The 15,634-nt window shown below is 54.6% G+C and overlaps 1 protein-coding gene and 1 long non-coding RNA gene across 3 annotated transcripts in view; one reads left to right on the plus strand and one right to left on the minus strand.

Annotated features, from left to right (window-relative positions):
• LOC109453798 (sarcoplasmic/endoplasmic reticulum calcium ATPase 3) overlaps positions 1-15,443 on the plus strand; it is a 54,937-nt gene extending 39,494 nt beyond the window's left edge. The window contains 12 exon segments of the mRNA XM_074320853.1: positions 2-235; positions 8,681-8,828; positions 9,107-9,178; positions 9,619-9,688; positions 9,943-10,039; positions 10,354-10,434; positions 10,688-10,829; positions 12,519-12,646; positions 13,106-13,196; positions 13,608-13,673; positions 14,003-14,101; positions 14,216-15,443. Of these exon segments, the coding sequence (XP_074176954.1) occupies positions 2-235; positions 8,681-8,828; positions 9,107-9,178; positions 9,619-9,688; positions 9,943-10,039; positions 10,354-10,434; positions 10,688-10,829; positions 12,519-12,646; positions 13,106-13,196; positions 13,608-13,673; positions 14,003-14,101; positions 14,216-14,281 (1,294 nt within the window). The 3' untranslated portion in view covers positions 14,282-15,443.
• On the minus strand, positions 5,792-10,418 carry LOC141569013 (uncharacterized). 2 transcript variants are annotated; one of them, XR_012492404.1, is made up of 4 exons: positions 10,300-10,418; positions 9,953-10,117; positions 8,990-9,220; positions 5,792-6,398 (listed from the first exon to the last, which is right to left on the minus strand). It is a non-coding gene; the product is annotated as an uncharacterized LOC141569013 (long non-coding RNA). The 2 variants fall into 2 exon arrangements; XR_012492405.1 differs by lacking the exon at positions 5,792-6,398 and adding an exon at positions 7,508-8,568.
• Positions 15,444-15,634: the final 191 nt, after the last annotated feature.

Below are 15,634 nucleotides of genomic sequence, written 5' to 3' on the forward strand. Positions count from 1 at the left end.
CCCTGCCCTACCTAAGGGCCTGGGAAACCCCTAAAAGTTCTGCTATAGACGTGGGTGTTGACGCCTGGCTCAGCCCTCAGCCCCCCGCCTGGCCCACCATGGCCCGGCGGCTCCAGGATGAGCTGGCTGCCTTCTTCTTTGAGTATGACACTCCCCGAATGGTGCTCGTGCGCAACAAAAAGGTGGGCATCATCTTCCGCCTGATCCAGCTCGTTGTTCTGATCTACGTTGTTGGGTGAGTCCGGGACCCTCCCTGCTGCCCTCTTGTGCCAGCCCCCCGGGCTCTGTCCTCCAGGCTCTGGGATGCCTCCCATGACCCCAGGGAGCCCCTCTTTCTCTCCATTGGTTGTCCTCCTTCCTGACAACCCATGGTGCTATCGAGCAGGAATGGGAGCCTGCTAACTCGCTGTCAAGAGGGGGCCACTGAGGCGGAGAGGGGAAGCTCTGTCCTGGGTCATCTGGTAAACGAGGCAAAACCGCTGGGTTCTGAGGAACTGACTCAATGTTAACGGTTCCGTCAAGTGGTGAGTAGCTTTGGAGGCCAGGGCCCCCCAGGAACCCCTGTCAGCATCCCTCTATCTCTGCCCTCCCAGCCCAGCCAGGCCGGTATCCAGAGACAAAGGCCACAGCCCATTTAACAGGCCCTGCTCCCACCTGCCCTGCCTAAATGAGAAACATCCTGGGATATTGGAGACCCCTGGAGCAGAGAAGCCCTCATATTTGGAACACTTGCTGCCTTCATGGGGGCATGTCAGGCAGAGGTTGGAAGTCATTCTGGTCTCAGGGATGACAGCTCCTTTCAGGGCACCTTGGGACCTGTCCCATTGTCCGAGGAGTGCAGGGGCAGAAGCAGGGTGGGACTCCCCTGCAGTCTGTCCTGGGGACCATGCTACGGCCATCTTCCTGAAATCAATCTGGCTGTCATGGGAGGCAAGACAGGCCTGGCAGGGGCTTGCACACTCGTGTGCCTGTGCGAATACACGTGTGTGTGTGTGTGTGTGTGGTATGTGGATGCATGTGTGTCATACACAGGGCTCTGTGTAGGTACATGTGCCCTCATATGTTTAAGCATGTACCCAGTGAGTGTGGCTGCTGGGTGCGTCCTGGGGCTGGGTGCCCACATGTGCATGCCTTGTGGCTGAGGTGGCTGGGTGTCTGAGGCATGTGCCCCTGTGTGCATGGGGGGGGGCATCATGTCCACTCACAGTGACTCTGCAGAGGGCTCCTGGAGGCCACTGAGGGGGGCTCAGCCCCTGACGGGGGGTGTGGGGGCACCCGGCAGTCCCAGCCTGACTTTGTTGTGTGAATCTGAGGGCCGGGCCCTGCGCTTCTGGTCTCCATGTCCCCATTTTTGCTGTGGGACCAAACCGGGACTGCTGACTGGAGCCTGAACAGAGTCCTGGTCCTCCCAGGGTCCCCCCAAAACTGCCTTCCCTCTGCTTCAGCTAGCCCCCAAGGCCTCAAATTTGGAACACTTGGTGCCTTCATGGGGGCATGTCAGGCAGAGGTTGGAGGTCATTCTGGTCTCAGGGATGACACTGGTCAGGTGGAGTCAGTGCCAGGACCCAGCCCTCTGACACATTTTGGCCTCTGCCTCCCTCCTCCTTTGCAAACTGCAGTGTCATTTGAGCTTGTGAGGTTCAGAGAGGAGCAGTGGGGTTTCCAGGTCACACAGCAAGTCTGCCCAAGTCCCGGTGAGAACTGAGGCCTTCTGACCCCCGGGCCTCGGCTCTGCCTTTTCCTCTCACAAGGGCTCTGAGAACCTTCCGAATGGGACACTGATGATGTGATGCCAGGCACAGGACAGGCCTAAAAGCCCACCATTACCCATTCTCCTGACCGTCTGGGGAAGACAGAGGTTGGCTGCTCACCCCTCACCTGCAGCGGCTGGGAGAATGGTGTCCTCACTGTGGCCTCTACGGCTCCCTTTGTCTCCTTTCAGGTCAGCACTGAGAGCAGCACCAGCGCCCTCTTGTGTGTTGGTCACAGACTGTCAGAGGGAAAGGGATAGTTTCCCACTCTACCCCTAGCTGCATCATATGCCCCAAACCACATCCAGTCCTGAACACATACCTCCAGTGACGGGGACCTCACTACCTCCCCCCTCCTGTCCTCCCTCCCAAGACAGTCTACTCAGTTTCCAAATGGATGTCGCTTCCTCAGCATCCGTGAGGGTCAGAGGCACTGAGTGATTTAGCCTCGATCTCACAGCTAGAAAGAGGCTGGACCAGGATTTGAATCCAGCTGTGTGGCTCCAAAGTTGCCTTGCTATCCTGGGAGGGAAACATACTCAGGGAGGGGGACTGACTGCCCAAGTTACATAGCAGAGGATGGAAGAAGGCAGAGTCCTCGCGAAACCTCCCAATCATACCCTGAGGCAGAGGCGTGCTCGCCTGCTTAGGCTCTGACTCCTGCTGTCTCTGGCGCCCTCATCTGGCCACTGTCCACAGCTGCACTGACCGCTCGGCTAAGTGCCCACAGCTGCAGAAGGAAACCATCCTGGACTCACCCTCTCTCAGGCCTAAGTTTCCCAACTGTTCCATGGAGCAGAGGTGGGGGGAACCCCTCTAAAGACGTTGCACAAAGGCTCAACAATTTCTCTTTACTGAGGAAGGACAGCCTTTCTTTAATTACACACCCACCCCAACCCCCGCCGCACACACACACACACCTCTTTCCAAGGCCCCTATCTATCAGTGTCTGGTCCTGTGGGTGTTGCAGGGGGAAAGAGGGGAGCATAGGAGAAGAGCCAGACTCCCGGACCCCAGGCACAGCCCAGGTGGGGGATGGGCGGCCATAGCAACAGAACTCGACAGAGGGACAGACATTGGAGCACAACCACTCAGATGAAGAGAGAGGCTTTGAGACTTAGAAATGGAGAGAGAGAGTTATTGAGACAGAGGCAGAGAGGCTTAGATGCTGAGAACCTGAACAGTCTCTGAGGAGGGGAACTGAGGCTGTGTTTTCTATCTGTCACTTCCAGGAAGTCCAGGGCAAGTGGAAGGATCAGGTGGCTCTGGCAGGCTGAACAAAGACTCTTTTTGGCTCAAACTCTGGTGATTAATTTGTAGTTAGAGCTGTCTCCTGGGCAGTGATGAACTCTCCGTAACTGGAGGTATGCAGGCAGTATGACTGTCATCTATGATCTAGCAGGCCTATACAAGGGGTGTGCTGAGACCTGTCCCTGCCTGGGGGGGCTCTGGTCTGCGGAGGAGAAAGGTCTAGCTGCAGCACACAGAAGGGTCCTAAGGGGATTTGTGAATGCTGCTTGGAAAGGGGAGCCTGGGAAGGCTTCCTGGAGGAGGGGACACAGTGATGGAACCAACCTTGAACAAGGCCTTCAGCCCATCCCCCCCCCGCCCCGGCCTCTTCTCACCTCAGTCCTCACCCCTTTCCTGAGCCCCAACAGAGCTCTTGAAATCATGTGCTTCTGAGCTCTCTTAGCACACTCTAACCAGGGATACGGACAGATACAAATTATTGCTGGGAAATGTATCTGGGGACATTTCTACAGCATCTTCTCCAACCTAGTGCTGTGTTGGGCTCCATGAGACAGAGGTGGAATAGAGGGTGGACAGCAGGAGAGGGAGAAGATGAGGATGAATTAGCCAGAGCGCCTTTGGTTCCTAATGATGGAAACCTGATCAAACTGAATTTAAAAGGAAGAGTGGGGACATTGATTGGTTTATGTAACTGAAAAATCAATGCGGGCTTCAGGCCTGGCTGGATCCTCCCTGATGAGGGCGCAGGAGAAGCAAGTTGTAACTCTCATCTAGGAGACGAGGCATTGAGGTTGGTCCTGTTTCAATTCTCCAATGGAGCTAACCAGGATCTCCTCTTCTCAGCTCTACTTTCCCCTGTGGAGGCTTCATTCTCAGGCAGGTTCTATGTCCTCATAGTGGCAAAGTGGCCACCAGCAACAACAGGCTGACATCCCACCAGCTCAGCCACCCCCAGGGCACAAGCGTGTCTCTTTCTCCAGAGTTCCAGCAAAACTCCCAGGTCCAACTCTTATTGGCCTATGTTGGGTCAAGTGCCCATCTCATAACCAATCACCGTGGCCTAAGAAATGAATGCCCTGATTAGTGGAGCCTGGTTGTATGCCCACCTGGTCCAGGCACCCCTGCTACAAAGCAGAGTATGGTCAAAGGTCCTGGGGCAGAAAAGGAACAGCAAAAGGGTCAGTAGGACTAGACTGGGGAAGCATGAAAGGAGCCGAGGGAAAGGAGGTGGAGGGATAAGCAGCGTTAAGTGGCTCAGGCCTCTGAACGTCGGGCTGAGAAACATGGGCTATCTTCTGTAGGCGATGGGACCACAGAAGGGCATCTAACAAGGGAAGGCCCTGGGGCAGGCAGGGGCTGGGGTGGGGGTGGAGGCTAGAGGCAGGACAGTTGTGAAGAAGCAGCAGTGATGAGAGGAGAGGATGACGCTCAGGCAGAAGCAGTGAGCATGGGACACAGAGGTCATCACCGTGGCAGACCCTGCACCAGGAGTGCCCACTGTTCAGCTTCTGCCCATCATTGCTGCAGGGGCACATGTGCCCAGCATGGTCAGAGTTTCTGACTTCTCAAGAGCCATGGGAAATGGGAATCTAGGGGTGAAAGGAAGCTTTTGGTTTTCAGAGGTTGGCGACTCATTCAAAAATTGAAAAACACAAATTGTCAACCCGACTTATCTGTAGATTGCATGTTGATTAACCTCTGAACTTGGCCCTAGCTCTGAACTTAGTCTCTCCCAGGCCTGGGATCAGGTTTTGACCACCCCCGCAAGGCTGCTCTGCACCACAACACGTGCCAGGCCTGGTCACCTCCTGCCAATGGCCTGTGTTACACCCTGTGTCCCACCAGCCACAGGACCTGTCCTCCCAGCCCTATGCTGGAGCTGCCCCACCGTCTGCCCCAGCTCCCCTCAGTTTCCCTACAACAAACCCCCGGGTCCTTAGATGAAAGCGGAGGAGGACGGGAGGGATGGAGGGACCCAAAGAATGTGGATATGTAGGAAAGGGAGGGTGTGAGGGCGGGCACTGTCCTCCATGATAAAGGCACCCGAGAAACAAGTTCTGTGGGGAGATGAGGCATTCAGTTTGGGCCCACTGAATTTTTGTTTTGAGATATAATTCACATACCATAATAGTCACCATTTAAAAATATACAACTTGGTGGTTTTTAGTAGAATCACAGATTTGTGCAACGGCCATCTAATTCCAGACATTTCTCACTACTCCAAAAAGAAGCCGTGTACCCCTTCATAATCACTCCCCATTCCCCTTTCCCACACCCTACTTTGCCTACTCTGGACATTTCATATAAATAAAATCATACCATGTGTGGCCTTTTGTGTCTGGCTTCTTTCACGTAGCATAATGTTTGTAAGGTTCATCCATGTTGGTTGTAGTGTATCAGTAAGTACCTCGCTCCTTTTTACGGCTGAGTAATACTCCATTGTGTGGATACACCACGTTTTGTTTACCCATTCATTGGTTGATGGACATTTGGGTTGTTTCCACTTTTGCTTCTTATAAATGTTGCTGTGAACATTTGTGCATATGTCTTTGTGTAAACATGTGCTTTCAGTTCTCTTAGGTTTATGTCTAGGAGGGGAATTGCTGGGACAAATGGTCATTCCCCATGATTAACTTTTTGAGGAACTGCCAGACTGTTTTCTAGAGGGTTAAGTTGAGTTTGAGGTACCTGAGAGATGTCTGGGGTTGGGGGAAAGAATGTGTGTCACCAAGCAGTGGGAGATACAGACATTTATATAAGTTCCTTGAGTACTGAATTTTGGGTTGTTTTGTTCACTTCTGCATTTTTAGTGCCTAGAACAGTGCTTGACACATAATAGAGGCTCAATAAATAAATATCTGTTTAATGACTAAATGAATGCGTGGAATTGAATTTGGGGGGAGTATATAGAAGTGGAGATAGAAATCTGGGGAAAGCAGAGCTGTCTGTGACAGCTCCCATGAGCTTCTGCCTGGGCTGACAATGGAGGACAGGGCGATGGGGGCAGATGGACATTTAAAGAAAAAGTAGTGAAGGCGGAATAGAGGCAGTGAAAATGGGAGGGTTATTTATGTGCCTCCTGCATGCTGACTTCCTTAAAAAGAACTCATGGGAACTTCCCCCAAACAATTACCTAGATTCTTTTCCTTCCTGGGACCCAGCCCACCCCTCGTGCGTGGTAGGGCCTTGCTTATATTTGTTGAATGAGCAGTGTTTCTGAGGTAGGTGCCGTCACTTCTGTTTTACTGAGAAAGCCAGGGCTCAGAGAGGTTTAGTCTTGAGCTCAAAGCCACACAGCTGGTGAGTAGCCGTGCTGATACCTGGACCTTCGCCTCTGTCTTCCCAGAGGCCGCTCTCTTGGCCATTTCACCATTCGGCCTCTTCCATGAGGGGCTGCTGGAGAAGAGAGACTCAGGATAGGGTGTTGCTGAGGACAAGGTGGGAAAAATGGGAAAGAGAATTTCTGGAAGAGGAGGGACTTCTGAAGATGCCAGTGTCTTTGGCATCAGGTCCCCTTGGTGGCCTCCCCAGGGTGGTGACCGCAAGGCGGGGTCAAGGCGAGCATGGCTTTGGAGGGAGGGGGCTAGTGCCATGCTCATTCTATTATTTATTATCAGAACTGAGGTCTTTGGTGCCAGATTTGACTTCTCCCTTTGAACCCCAGGACTGACAGCCAGGGGGGCAGACACCCAAGAGTGGCTGCAGCAGCCCCACTGTGCAGCCCCCCCCCGACCCCCCCCCCCCGTGCCCTCCCCCTCACACACACACTCCTGGCTCCTGGTAGACATGCTGACACCTGGCTGCTTAGTGGAGGTGGGCAGAGTCCTGGGCTGAGGGCCCTGAGCCTGGGGTCTGCCTCTGACTCGGGAGAGACGCTTCCCAGGCCCCAGTTTTTCCATCTATATTGTGAAGAGTTGGTGTGGGCCAAGAGAGAAAGAAAGGCTGCTAAACATCAGGGGTCAGGGAGCAATGAGGGACGCAGTGCCTTCTCCTCCAGAGGGGTTCAGAGTATGGAGCAGCTCCCACATCACTCCCCAGCAGCTCCTTCGAGCTTGGGCATGAAGTCAGAGGCCATCCTGGAGGAAGGAACTTAAAGGAGGTGGGGGGATGGGTGATGCCCCCTCTCCCTGATGGGGCTAGAGGCAGTGAGACAGGCTCAGGACACAGAATTGCAGGCCTTTGTTATGCCTCGTCTGTTGCCATTTGGGACCTGCAGGGGGCAGCAGTGACCATGCTTAGGTTTGGGGTGGAGGGTGGTAAGCTTGGGGGTCGGGTGGCTAGTTCTAGTGCCCAGCTGAGGGAGGAGCTTGGAGGAAGAGAGGGGTGGACTACATGAGGTGAGAGGTGGACATTGGTGGGCTGCCTTCCTGGGGTCTGGAGCAGGGAGACAGCCCCTGGAGAGCTAGCGTGACTCTGAGACTAAGGTCTGGAGTATTGTGTTACTAGGCAAGGCACAGCCGAGGTGGCTTTGAGGTCTGCTTGGAGTGGTGCACTGGGGGTAGAGTGAGCTGTGAAGGGGTATAAATATACCTGCCCACTGTCAGACAGAGCCACAGGTGCGCTCACAGATTTGCCCCGGAGACACACAGCTACACACACTGATGGAAAGCATGGACACACATGCACAATTACAAGAATCTCCATGAAGTCTTTCCTTGAGGAAGAGAACCACGCCCCGGAGAGAAGTGTTATCCAGGACTCTCAGTTGTAAGCAACAGAAACCACACCCAAACTGGCTTAAATAAAGGAAGGGAACGTATTAGCTCATGCAACTGAAAAGTCCAGAAGTAGGTTTTTCATACTTTAGGCATGGCTGGATCCAGGTGCTCAGACAGCATTGTAGGATCCTGCCCCTCTCCAGGGCCTGGCCTGGCTTTCCTCTAAGTTGGCTTCATTCTCAAGCTTTTTCTCTCTGTGAGGTAGCAAAGATGACTAACCCTAGTTCTGGTCTTATAGCCACTTTGCTTAGTCACCCAGCAGACAGCATGTCTCTTTCTCAGTAATTCCAAGAAAAACCCACTCCCCAGGGCACGTGCCCATCCTTAGACCCATCATGGTTGCTAGGGTGATGGAACTTTGATTGGCAAGCCTTGGTCATGTGCCTACCCCGTAGCTAGGAGGGAGGTGAGCCCCACCGAACTTCCCAGATTGAAAGTGGAGACCCCAAAGGAACAGGTGTTCTGAATACTGGGAAGGGGTGGCCAGAATTTCCCAAGAAAGCCGGGAGGCCTCCAGCCTGAGCCACTCCCACAAGGGCCTCAACTGGGGGCCAGGCTCTCAGCCCTCATGCTCTGCTGTTTCTCAGTGGGAGGACCTCAGGAAGGAAGGAGCACTCTTGGAATGAGGATTGGGGTTCAACAAGCTAGGCCTCCAGACCCCAGAAAATCCTGCTCTTGGAAAAAGATCTGAAGGAGTCCTTCAATGGGTCTCCTCCTTGGGAATTAGTATTTTCATAGTGAAAAGAATGGTGGAACTTCAGGCACAGACCAGCTGGGAGACGCAGGTGAAGCTCTCCTGCCTCCAGCCCAAGATGTAGCTTTAGGAGCAGAGTGGCTCAGAGAGGTATCTGGGGAGGGAAAGGGAAAAGAGTGACCTGTCCAGCTGGTCCCAAAAAAGGCAGTGGCCCACATACCCAAATGCCATCCTTGAATGACCCCTCTGCCCCCACCCCTCCACAGGTGGGTCTTTGTCTATGAGAAGGGCTACCAGTCCTCGAGTGGCCTCATCAGCAGCGTGTCTGTGAAACTCAAGGGTCTGGCTGTGACGCAGATCCCAGGCCTGGGCCCCCAGGTCTGGGATGTGGCTGACTACGTCTTCCCAGCGCAGGTGAGCTGACTCAGGGGTACACCTTCCTCCCATAGGGCCTAGCTCGGAGCTGGGGTGGGCTCTGTCTCACCTCCCTATGGAAACAGTCCAGCTCCTGTCTCTCTCTGGGCCTCAGTTTCCCTAACTATGAATGAAGGGCAGAAGCAGTCTGGTAATCTTACCTCCCTTTGACATCATGGGGTATGGATTGTCATCATGTGGGTTCTAGAGGCTGCGAGGAAAGTCCTTGGGTTCTTGAGGCTTTTCGCCCAGCTCAGAGACCTGCCCTTCACTTCCAGGGGGACAGCTCCTTCGTGGTCATGACTAATTTCATCGCGACCCCCAAGCAGGCTCAAGGCTACTGTGCAGAGGTGAGGACGGCTGCCCATCCCCCTTCTTCAACCTTCAATAACCTGGGAGAGGAGGTCCCCTTGGGTATTGGAGGTAAAGATGGATAGGCTTCCTGCGGGGGCCACAGTGGTGGAATTCCAGGCATAGATTTACACAAAGTAACTGACCACCATTGGCAGTGCTGTGTGCCAAGCAGGATGCTGAGCCTCAGTGCCCGCCCAACCCACAAGCCCCAACCGCCCACCTCCTGTCAGCCGACATCAGCAATGAGGCAATTGGGCCTAAGCCCAAAAGGGTCCTGGGAGGGCAGCACCGGGAGAAAAAGGGCTTGAGCAAGGATCACCCCAAAGGTATCTGAAGACTCTGCCCCACACCCTCCTTAGGGCCCTGGTGGTGGGGAGGGTCTTTTTTCAGAACCCCAGCCAAAGGGCCTGGGGTTAGCAGCTCTCCCCTCCCCCAGCATCCGGAAGGGGGCACGTGCAAGGATAACAGCGGCTGCACTCCAGGGAAGGCAGAAAGGAAGGCCCAAGGTAAGGTCTGCGTCCTCCCATCCCCCTCCACCATCCCTTTCATCAGGCTGCCTCCACCAGGAAGTCCTTTCTGCCCTCTCCCCTCCTACCATCTTGAACGTGGTTGGCCCTGTCCCCGACCCAGCCACATTTCTGTCCTCAGGCTCCTGCTCTTAGGCACCCCATCAATGGGACTCCTAGCGGCAAGGCCTGTGGGGGCCTCCTCTGCAGCCCCAGCGTGGGGTGGGCACCCAGGGCTCTCTCCCTCCCTCCAGGCATCCGCACTGGCAAGTGTGTGGCCTTCAACAACACTGTGCAGACGTGTGAGATCTTTGGCTGGTGCCCCGTGGAGGTGGACGACGACATCCCACGGTAACGTCTTGTCCTTCCTGGGAGCAGGGAGCAGGATCCCCAAGCCCAGACAGAGGGGCGTCTGGATCCAGAGGGGCTCTGGAAAGAAATAGGCGCCTCTTCTTCCAACCATACCCTCACCCCATCTGTGAAGCCCCAGCCAAAGATCCTCCTGGACCCTGGTTGAGAGACCTGAGAATCCACCATTACGGCACCCGCCCCCCCCCACACACACACAGACACCGATCTCCAAACCCCAGGAGGATCCCGTAGGCTCTCACCTCCCAGTGCCAATCCCCGGGGAGGGGGCAGTGAGTGAGTGCGGTCTCCTCTAGCCCTGCTCTTCTCCGAGAGGCTGAGAACTTCACTCTCTTCATCAAGAACAGCATCAGCTTTCCACGCTTCAAGGTCAACAGGTTTGTGGGAAAAGTGGGCAAAAGTGCAGGTGGCTCCCAGAGGCTGTTCCTGCTGCTCTCAATTGCTTCTGTCACCCTCCACGCCTTCTGCTTTCACTCTGGAGGCCGGGCCCCCGGGGAGGGCTGCCTTCATTCTCGCCAAGGGCTGTCGAATGGGCATTTCTGGAGCCCCTGAGGGATCCCCAGAGCTCTGGGGCATGGTGGGCACCGCCCCAGCTGGCATATTGCTGCCGCCAATGCCCTCTGCCCATAGGCGCAACCTGGTGGAGGAGGTGAATGGCACCTACATGAAGACCTGCCTCTACCACAAGATCTCACACCCTCTGTGCCCTGTCTTCAATCTCGGCTATATGGCACAAGAGTCGGGACAGAAGTTTAGCGCCCTGGCCGAGAAGGTATTGTGCCAGGCGGGTGGAGGGCTGGGCCCCAGGGTCATCAGGCCAACAAAAGCTTTTCAGGCCCAGTTAATCCCCCTCCAGCCTCCTCGGTGTGGGCTGAGTTAGACATAGAGGTCTATTGCCTACTATTAGGGGCCCCTGAGGGTCATGCCTGTGTCCTCAGCAGGGCCTGCAGGTGCCCAGAATGAATGGATTTGGGTGGATGTTGTCACCTGGACATCTGCTGAGGTCCCGCTGTTTTTAAAATATTAGATAAAAGCAGTTTGAATCCCATGGTCCATGGCCTATGGCCCTGAGAAATCCAGAGGCCAAGATTTACACAGTCACTTGGGGTTCCAAGAGCAGCAGTACCTCATAGCACAGACCTGCCTGACTAGGTTGAAATCCTAGCTCAGCCCCTAAGAAGTGGTGCAACCTTAGACAAGTCCCTTACCTTCAGTGTGCCTGAGCTTTTGAGCCTGCAAAGTGGAGGCAATAACAGTACCTGTGTCATGGGGTTGTCTTGAGGATCATGTGAGTTCACGCATGGGACAGCACTTCAGCACGGCCTGGCATGTGGCAACTCTATGTACAGGTCCCACGTGGTCTTCATTTTCCTGCTCTCGCAACACCTCTTCAGGGATGGAAATCAACCCTTTTGCTGTGACATCACACACATATACACAAAAACTCACGACACGTTTTTCTGGAACAGGGATCAGCAAACTTTTTCTTTAAAGGACCAGAGACTAAGTATTTTCAGCTCTGCAGGCCATCTGGTCTCTGTTCCAACTACTCAGGTCAGCTGCTGGAGAGCAAAAGCAGCCACGGATACTAGGTAAACAAATTTGGCCCTTGGGCCTCAGTTTGCCTATCCCTGGAAGGGGTTTACACTATAGCAACACGCAGGACCAGAAAGCTGAATGTTAGGACCTCCCTGTTCCTAAAAACCCCCATGCCATCCCCACTGGGACCTTCTCATTTATCGCCATCATCTACAGGTACCAGCCTCCCGCCGAGCTGCCCGGCTCCTCACCTGCTTTGACCAATTCCCAACTCTCCTGTTGCTCAGCCCACTGCCACCTGTCCCTGATCCTTACCTAGACCAGAGGAACTTCGCTTCTCAAGTTTTCTTTCCCTAGCCGGTGTCTTTATAGACTCACTCTTTCATTCAACAACTATTCACTTGCCTCCCACACTATGACTTGTGCTGGGAACTTAGGAGTTCCTGAATGAGACAGACCACCCCACCCTATGGAGCTTATAGTCTTAGAGGAGATGGGTTAACAATAAATAATCATATAAAATAAATATATGATTAAAAGTGACAAATATTCCAGAAGAACACACAGAGGGAATAACGGGGACATATCTTAGACTGGGGTGGAAGTCAGGTAAGGCCCCTTAGGGTAAGTGACCAAAGAATGAGAAAGAGCCAGCTTTGTGGGAAACTGGGGGAACTGAATGTGCAAAGGCCCTGAAGTAGGAAGAACTTGGGTGTATCCTAGAAATGGTCAGAAAGCTGGAGTGTGATGGGTGAGAGGTGGGCCCAGAGAGGGTGACAGTACATTGACACTGGAGCAGCTTCTGAGGATCTCTTTTCAAGACTAAAAATGTTCCCTCTTCAAGAGACTGCTGGCACCAACTGTAAGACAGCTGTTTCTTGATCCTGAAACCCCAGCTCTTATCTGCCTGTGTCCCTGGCAGGGCGGGGTGGTGGGCGTCACCATCGACTGGAATTGTGACCTGGACTGGCACGTACGACACTGCAAACCCGTCTACGCATTCCATGGGCTGTATGAGGAGAAAAAACTGTCTCAAGGATTCAACTTCAGGTGCCTACCAGGACCCCACCAGTGCACCCTTCCTTGGGGTCCCATGGGCTTTTCTTCTCCTAAAACTGTGGGGGTCAAGCAAGGATCCCTGGGAGGGGAGCAGAGGAGAAGAGGAGCCTGGGGAGCTCCTGTCCTCCCGGGACTGGCCAAGCAGGAAGCCAGCAGAGAGCAAGACCTTGGAGCCTCAGCCCCTGCCCCCAACTCTCAGTCCCCTTGAGGCCCAGCTGGACAGGACTGGTGAGGGAAATTGCTGAAATCAAGAGTCAGGGTGAGGGTTGAATATAGCATTCCTGGAATGAGGTCTGGGATCCTGCCTGCGGCTCCCCCTCTATATAATGTTGGGGGGCATGGATCTGTCCTTATGGACCTCTAAGTTCACCTGCATCCCTGATGTTTTGAGAACTCCCAACCCAAGGCGGTTCTCCATCGTTTCCCCTGCAACCTCACCCCCTCCCCAAGGTTCGCCAGGCACTTCGTGGAGAACGGGACCAACCACCGGCACCTCTTCAAGGTGTTTGGGATTCGCTTTGACATCCTGGTGGATGGCAAGGTGAGTGTCAGTGTGAGGGGCAGCCAGAGACACACTTGGGGGTCCTGCGAGCACTTGTTAAGCATCTGTGGTTAAAGAGGACAGGAAGTTGGACGGACTTCATTTAGCTGTTCTGTTTCTAATCACGGATGGGCCTGGGTACCATTGAGGACAGGGCTTCCAGCCTACGACCACACCTCCCCCACTTCCTCCCTGTGTCCGAGGAGGCAGATCCAAGCTCAAAACCGAGGGCTCCTGACTGGAGATCAGTCAGCATGTAGCGACAGAGCCTGGGCAGCAGGCTGTGGGGCCAGCTGACAGTGCAGTGGGATGCCTCCTTACCCCGAGCCTGGCATTAGGGCTCCTCAGGAAGGCCTTTCCAGCCAGGCCCCTTCTGACTGTTAACCCTTCTCTCCCCGGCGCCATCAACAGGCTGGGAAATTTGACATCATCCCCACAATGACTACCATCGGCTCTGGGATTGGCATCTTCGGGGTGGTAAGTGCTGGGGACGTGGGGTCCCTTTGCTGGGGTCAGTCCCTTCTCTTCCACATCCCAGTAGCATCAACAGGTCTCTCACTCCATAACTTGACCATAATTGTCGTCCTTATTGAACTGACCCCACCACGCTAGAACCACAGCGTGTCTGAGGAAACCTAGGCCCACAGCTGGTACAGGACAGAGGTAGAATGGGCTGGTCTCAGTTCCCTGAGGGGCCTACAGTGCCTCATCTGCCCTCCAGGGCCTGAGGTCTCCATAGGGCAGGCGTCAGCCAGGCCCCCAGTCAGTAGGGACCCATGCTTCATCCAGCACCTTCCTTCCCCCAGGCCACGGTTCTCTGCGACCTGTTGCTGCTCCACATCCTGCCCAAGAGACATTACTACAAGCAGAAGAAATTCAAGTACGCGGAGGACATGGGGCCAGAGGTGATAAGAGAACTCCCTGAGCTGGGCCCTTCAGAGCCCTCAGGCCGTGTGTCTGTGGTGGGGAGGCAGCCCCTCCCAGGAGGCTGGCTTTTATCCCCCTCAACGCTCACACAGGGCGAGCGCGACCCCGCGGCCACCAGCTCCACCCTGGGCCTGCAGGAGAACATGAAGACATCCTGACTCTCAGCCCTGACTCCTGACTGGACGCAGCGTGAGGCTATTACAGGCAGCAGCCGTTAGCGGGGTCCCAGCCAGGGCAGAGAGGTCTCCTCCAGAACTTTCCCTCCCTCTCTGCCAGGCAGATACCAGGTTGCCAGCAGCTCAGGGTAGATACTGGGGAGACCTGCGCAATTCTGAGCTCTGGCTCCTACCCTGCACCCTGCCAAGAGGACCTCACCCAGCCTCAGCCTCTCCTGCTGCGGAGGCGCTGGGACTGGGCCGGGCTCCTCTCACACTCCTGTTCTGGAGCTTGTGCTTCTCTCTGGGCCCTCATCCATCCCACTGCCTCGCGTCTCTAGACCTGTGCTCTCCCATATGGCAGCCGCTAGCCACCGGCGATTATTTAAATTTAAATTAATTAAAATGGAATAAAATAAAAACTTCAGTTCCTCAAATTAACCACATTGCAAGTGCTAAGTAGCCACAAGTGGCTGGGTGGCTGCCGTAGTAGACAGCACAGAACGTTTTCAGCACCACAGAAAGTTCTATTGGATAGCTCTGCTTGTGCCCTGTTTTTCAGTGGCCTCAGATTTTCTTGAGGAGCTTATTAATTATGCAGGCCCAACCCAGACCTCCTGAACCAGAATCTCCAGGGCTGGCCACGTGATCTGCAAGGGCAGCAGACTCCCCAGGCCATTTTAAGGACCTGTGTTTAAAATGGTCTTGATCCGGTATCAGACTTAGCCTGGGCCTGCATCACCTGGAAGGTGCTGGTAGTGCAGGAGGTGTGTGGTGTGCTCACAAGCCACTGGGTGTCTCATGTACACGCCCCCATGTGCACACTCACCAGAATGCACATTCCCCCTTCTATCCACACTGTGTGTTTGAACAGCTTGGGCCCTGCAAACAACCATCTGAACACACCTACACCCCCAAGCATAGACGCCTGGTCCTTGCCACATCACCTCCATGGGAAATGCTTCTCCACAAGGGCGTCAGGCCAGGACAGCCCCTTCAGCCATGAATGCTTACTCAGCTACCTCTGGTCTGGTGGGAGCCTGGGCCAGATCCGGGGCTCCCAGCCTGTGGCCTAGCCCCAGCTCCCAAGGCCTGCCTGGCTCAGTCTGAACACAAGGTCTGGGGAAAGCGAGGGGTGGAGTACAATAAAGGGAATGAGGACAAACCTCTGCCTTCTGCACTTTCTTCCCTGCTCTCTGCGAAACTCAGTGTCCCCGTCTGTGAAATGTGGGAGCGAACTGAGTGATCTTTGAGGTCCTTCTGGATCTGTTGGTGGGTGCTGGTGAACCGATACTTTGCCCTGAACCCAGCAGGGTCAGTGCTGGGGGTCAGCTCACCTCTACCCATAGGCCAGTG

The sequence above is a fragment of the Rhinolophus sinicus genome, linkage group LG15 (genome assembly GCF_036562045.2).
Source record: "Rhinolophus sinicus isolate RSC01 linkage group LG15, ASM3656204v1, whole genome shotgun sequence".
Taxonomy (NCBI): domain Eukaryota; kingdom Metazoa; phylum Chordata; class Mammalia; order Chiroptera; family Rhinolophidae; genus Rhinolophus; species Rhinolophus sinicus.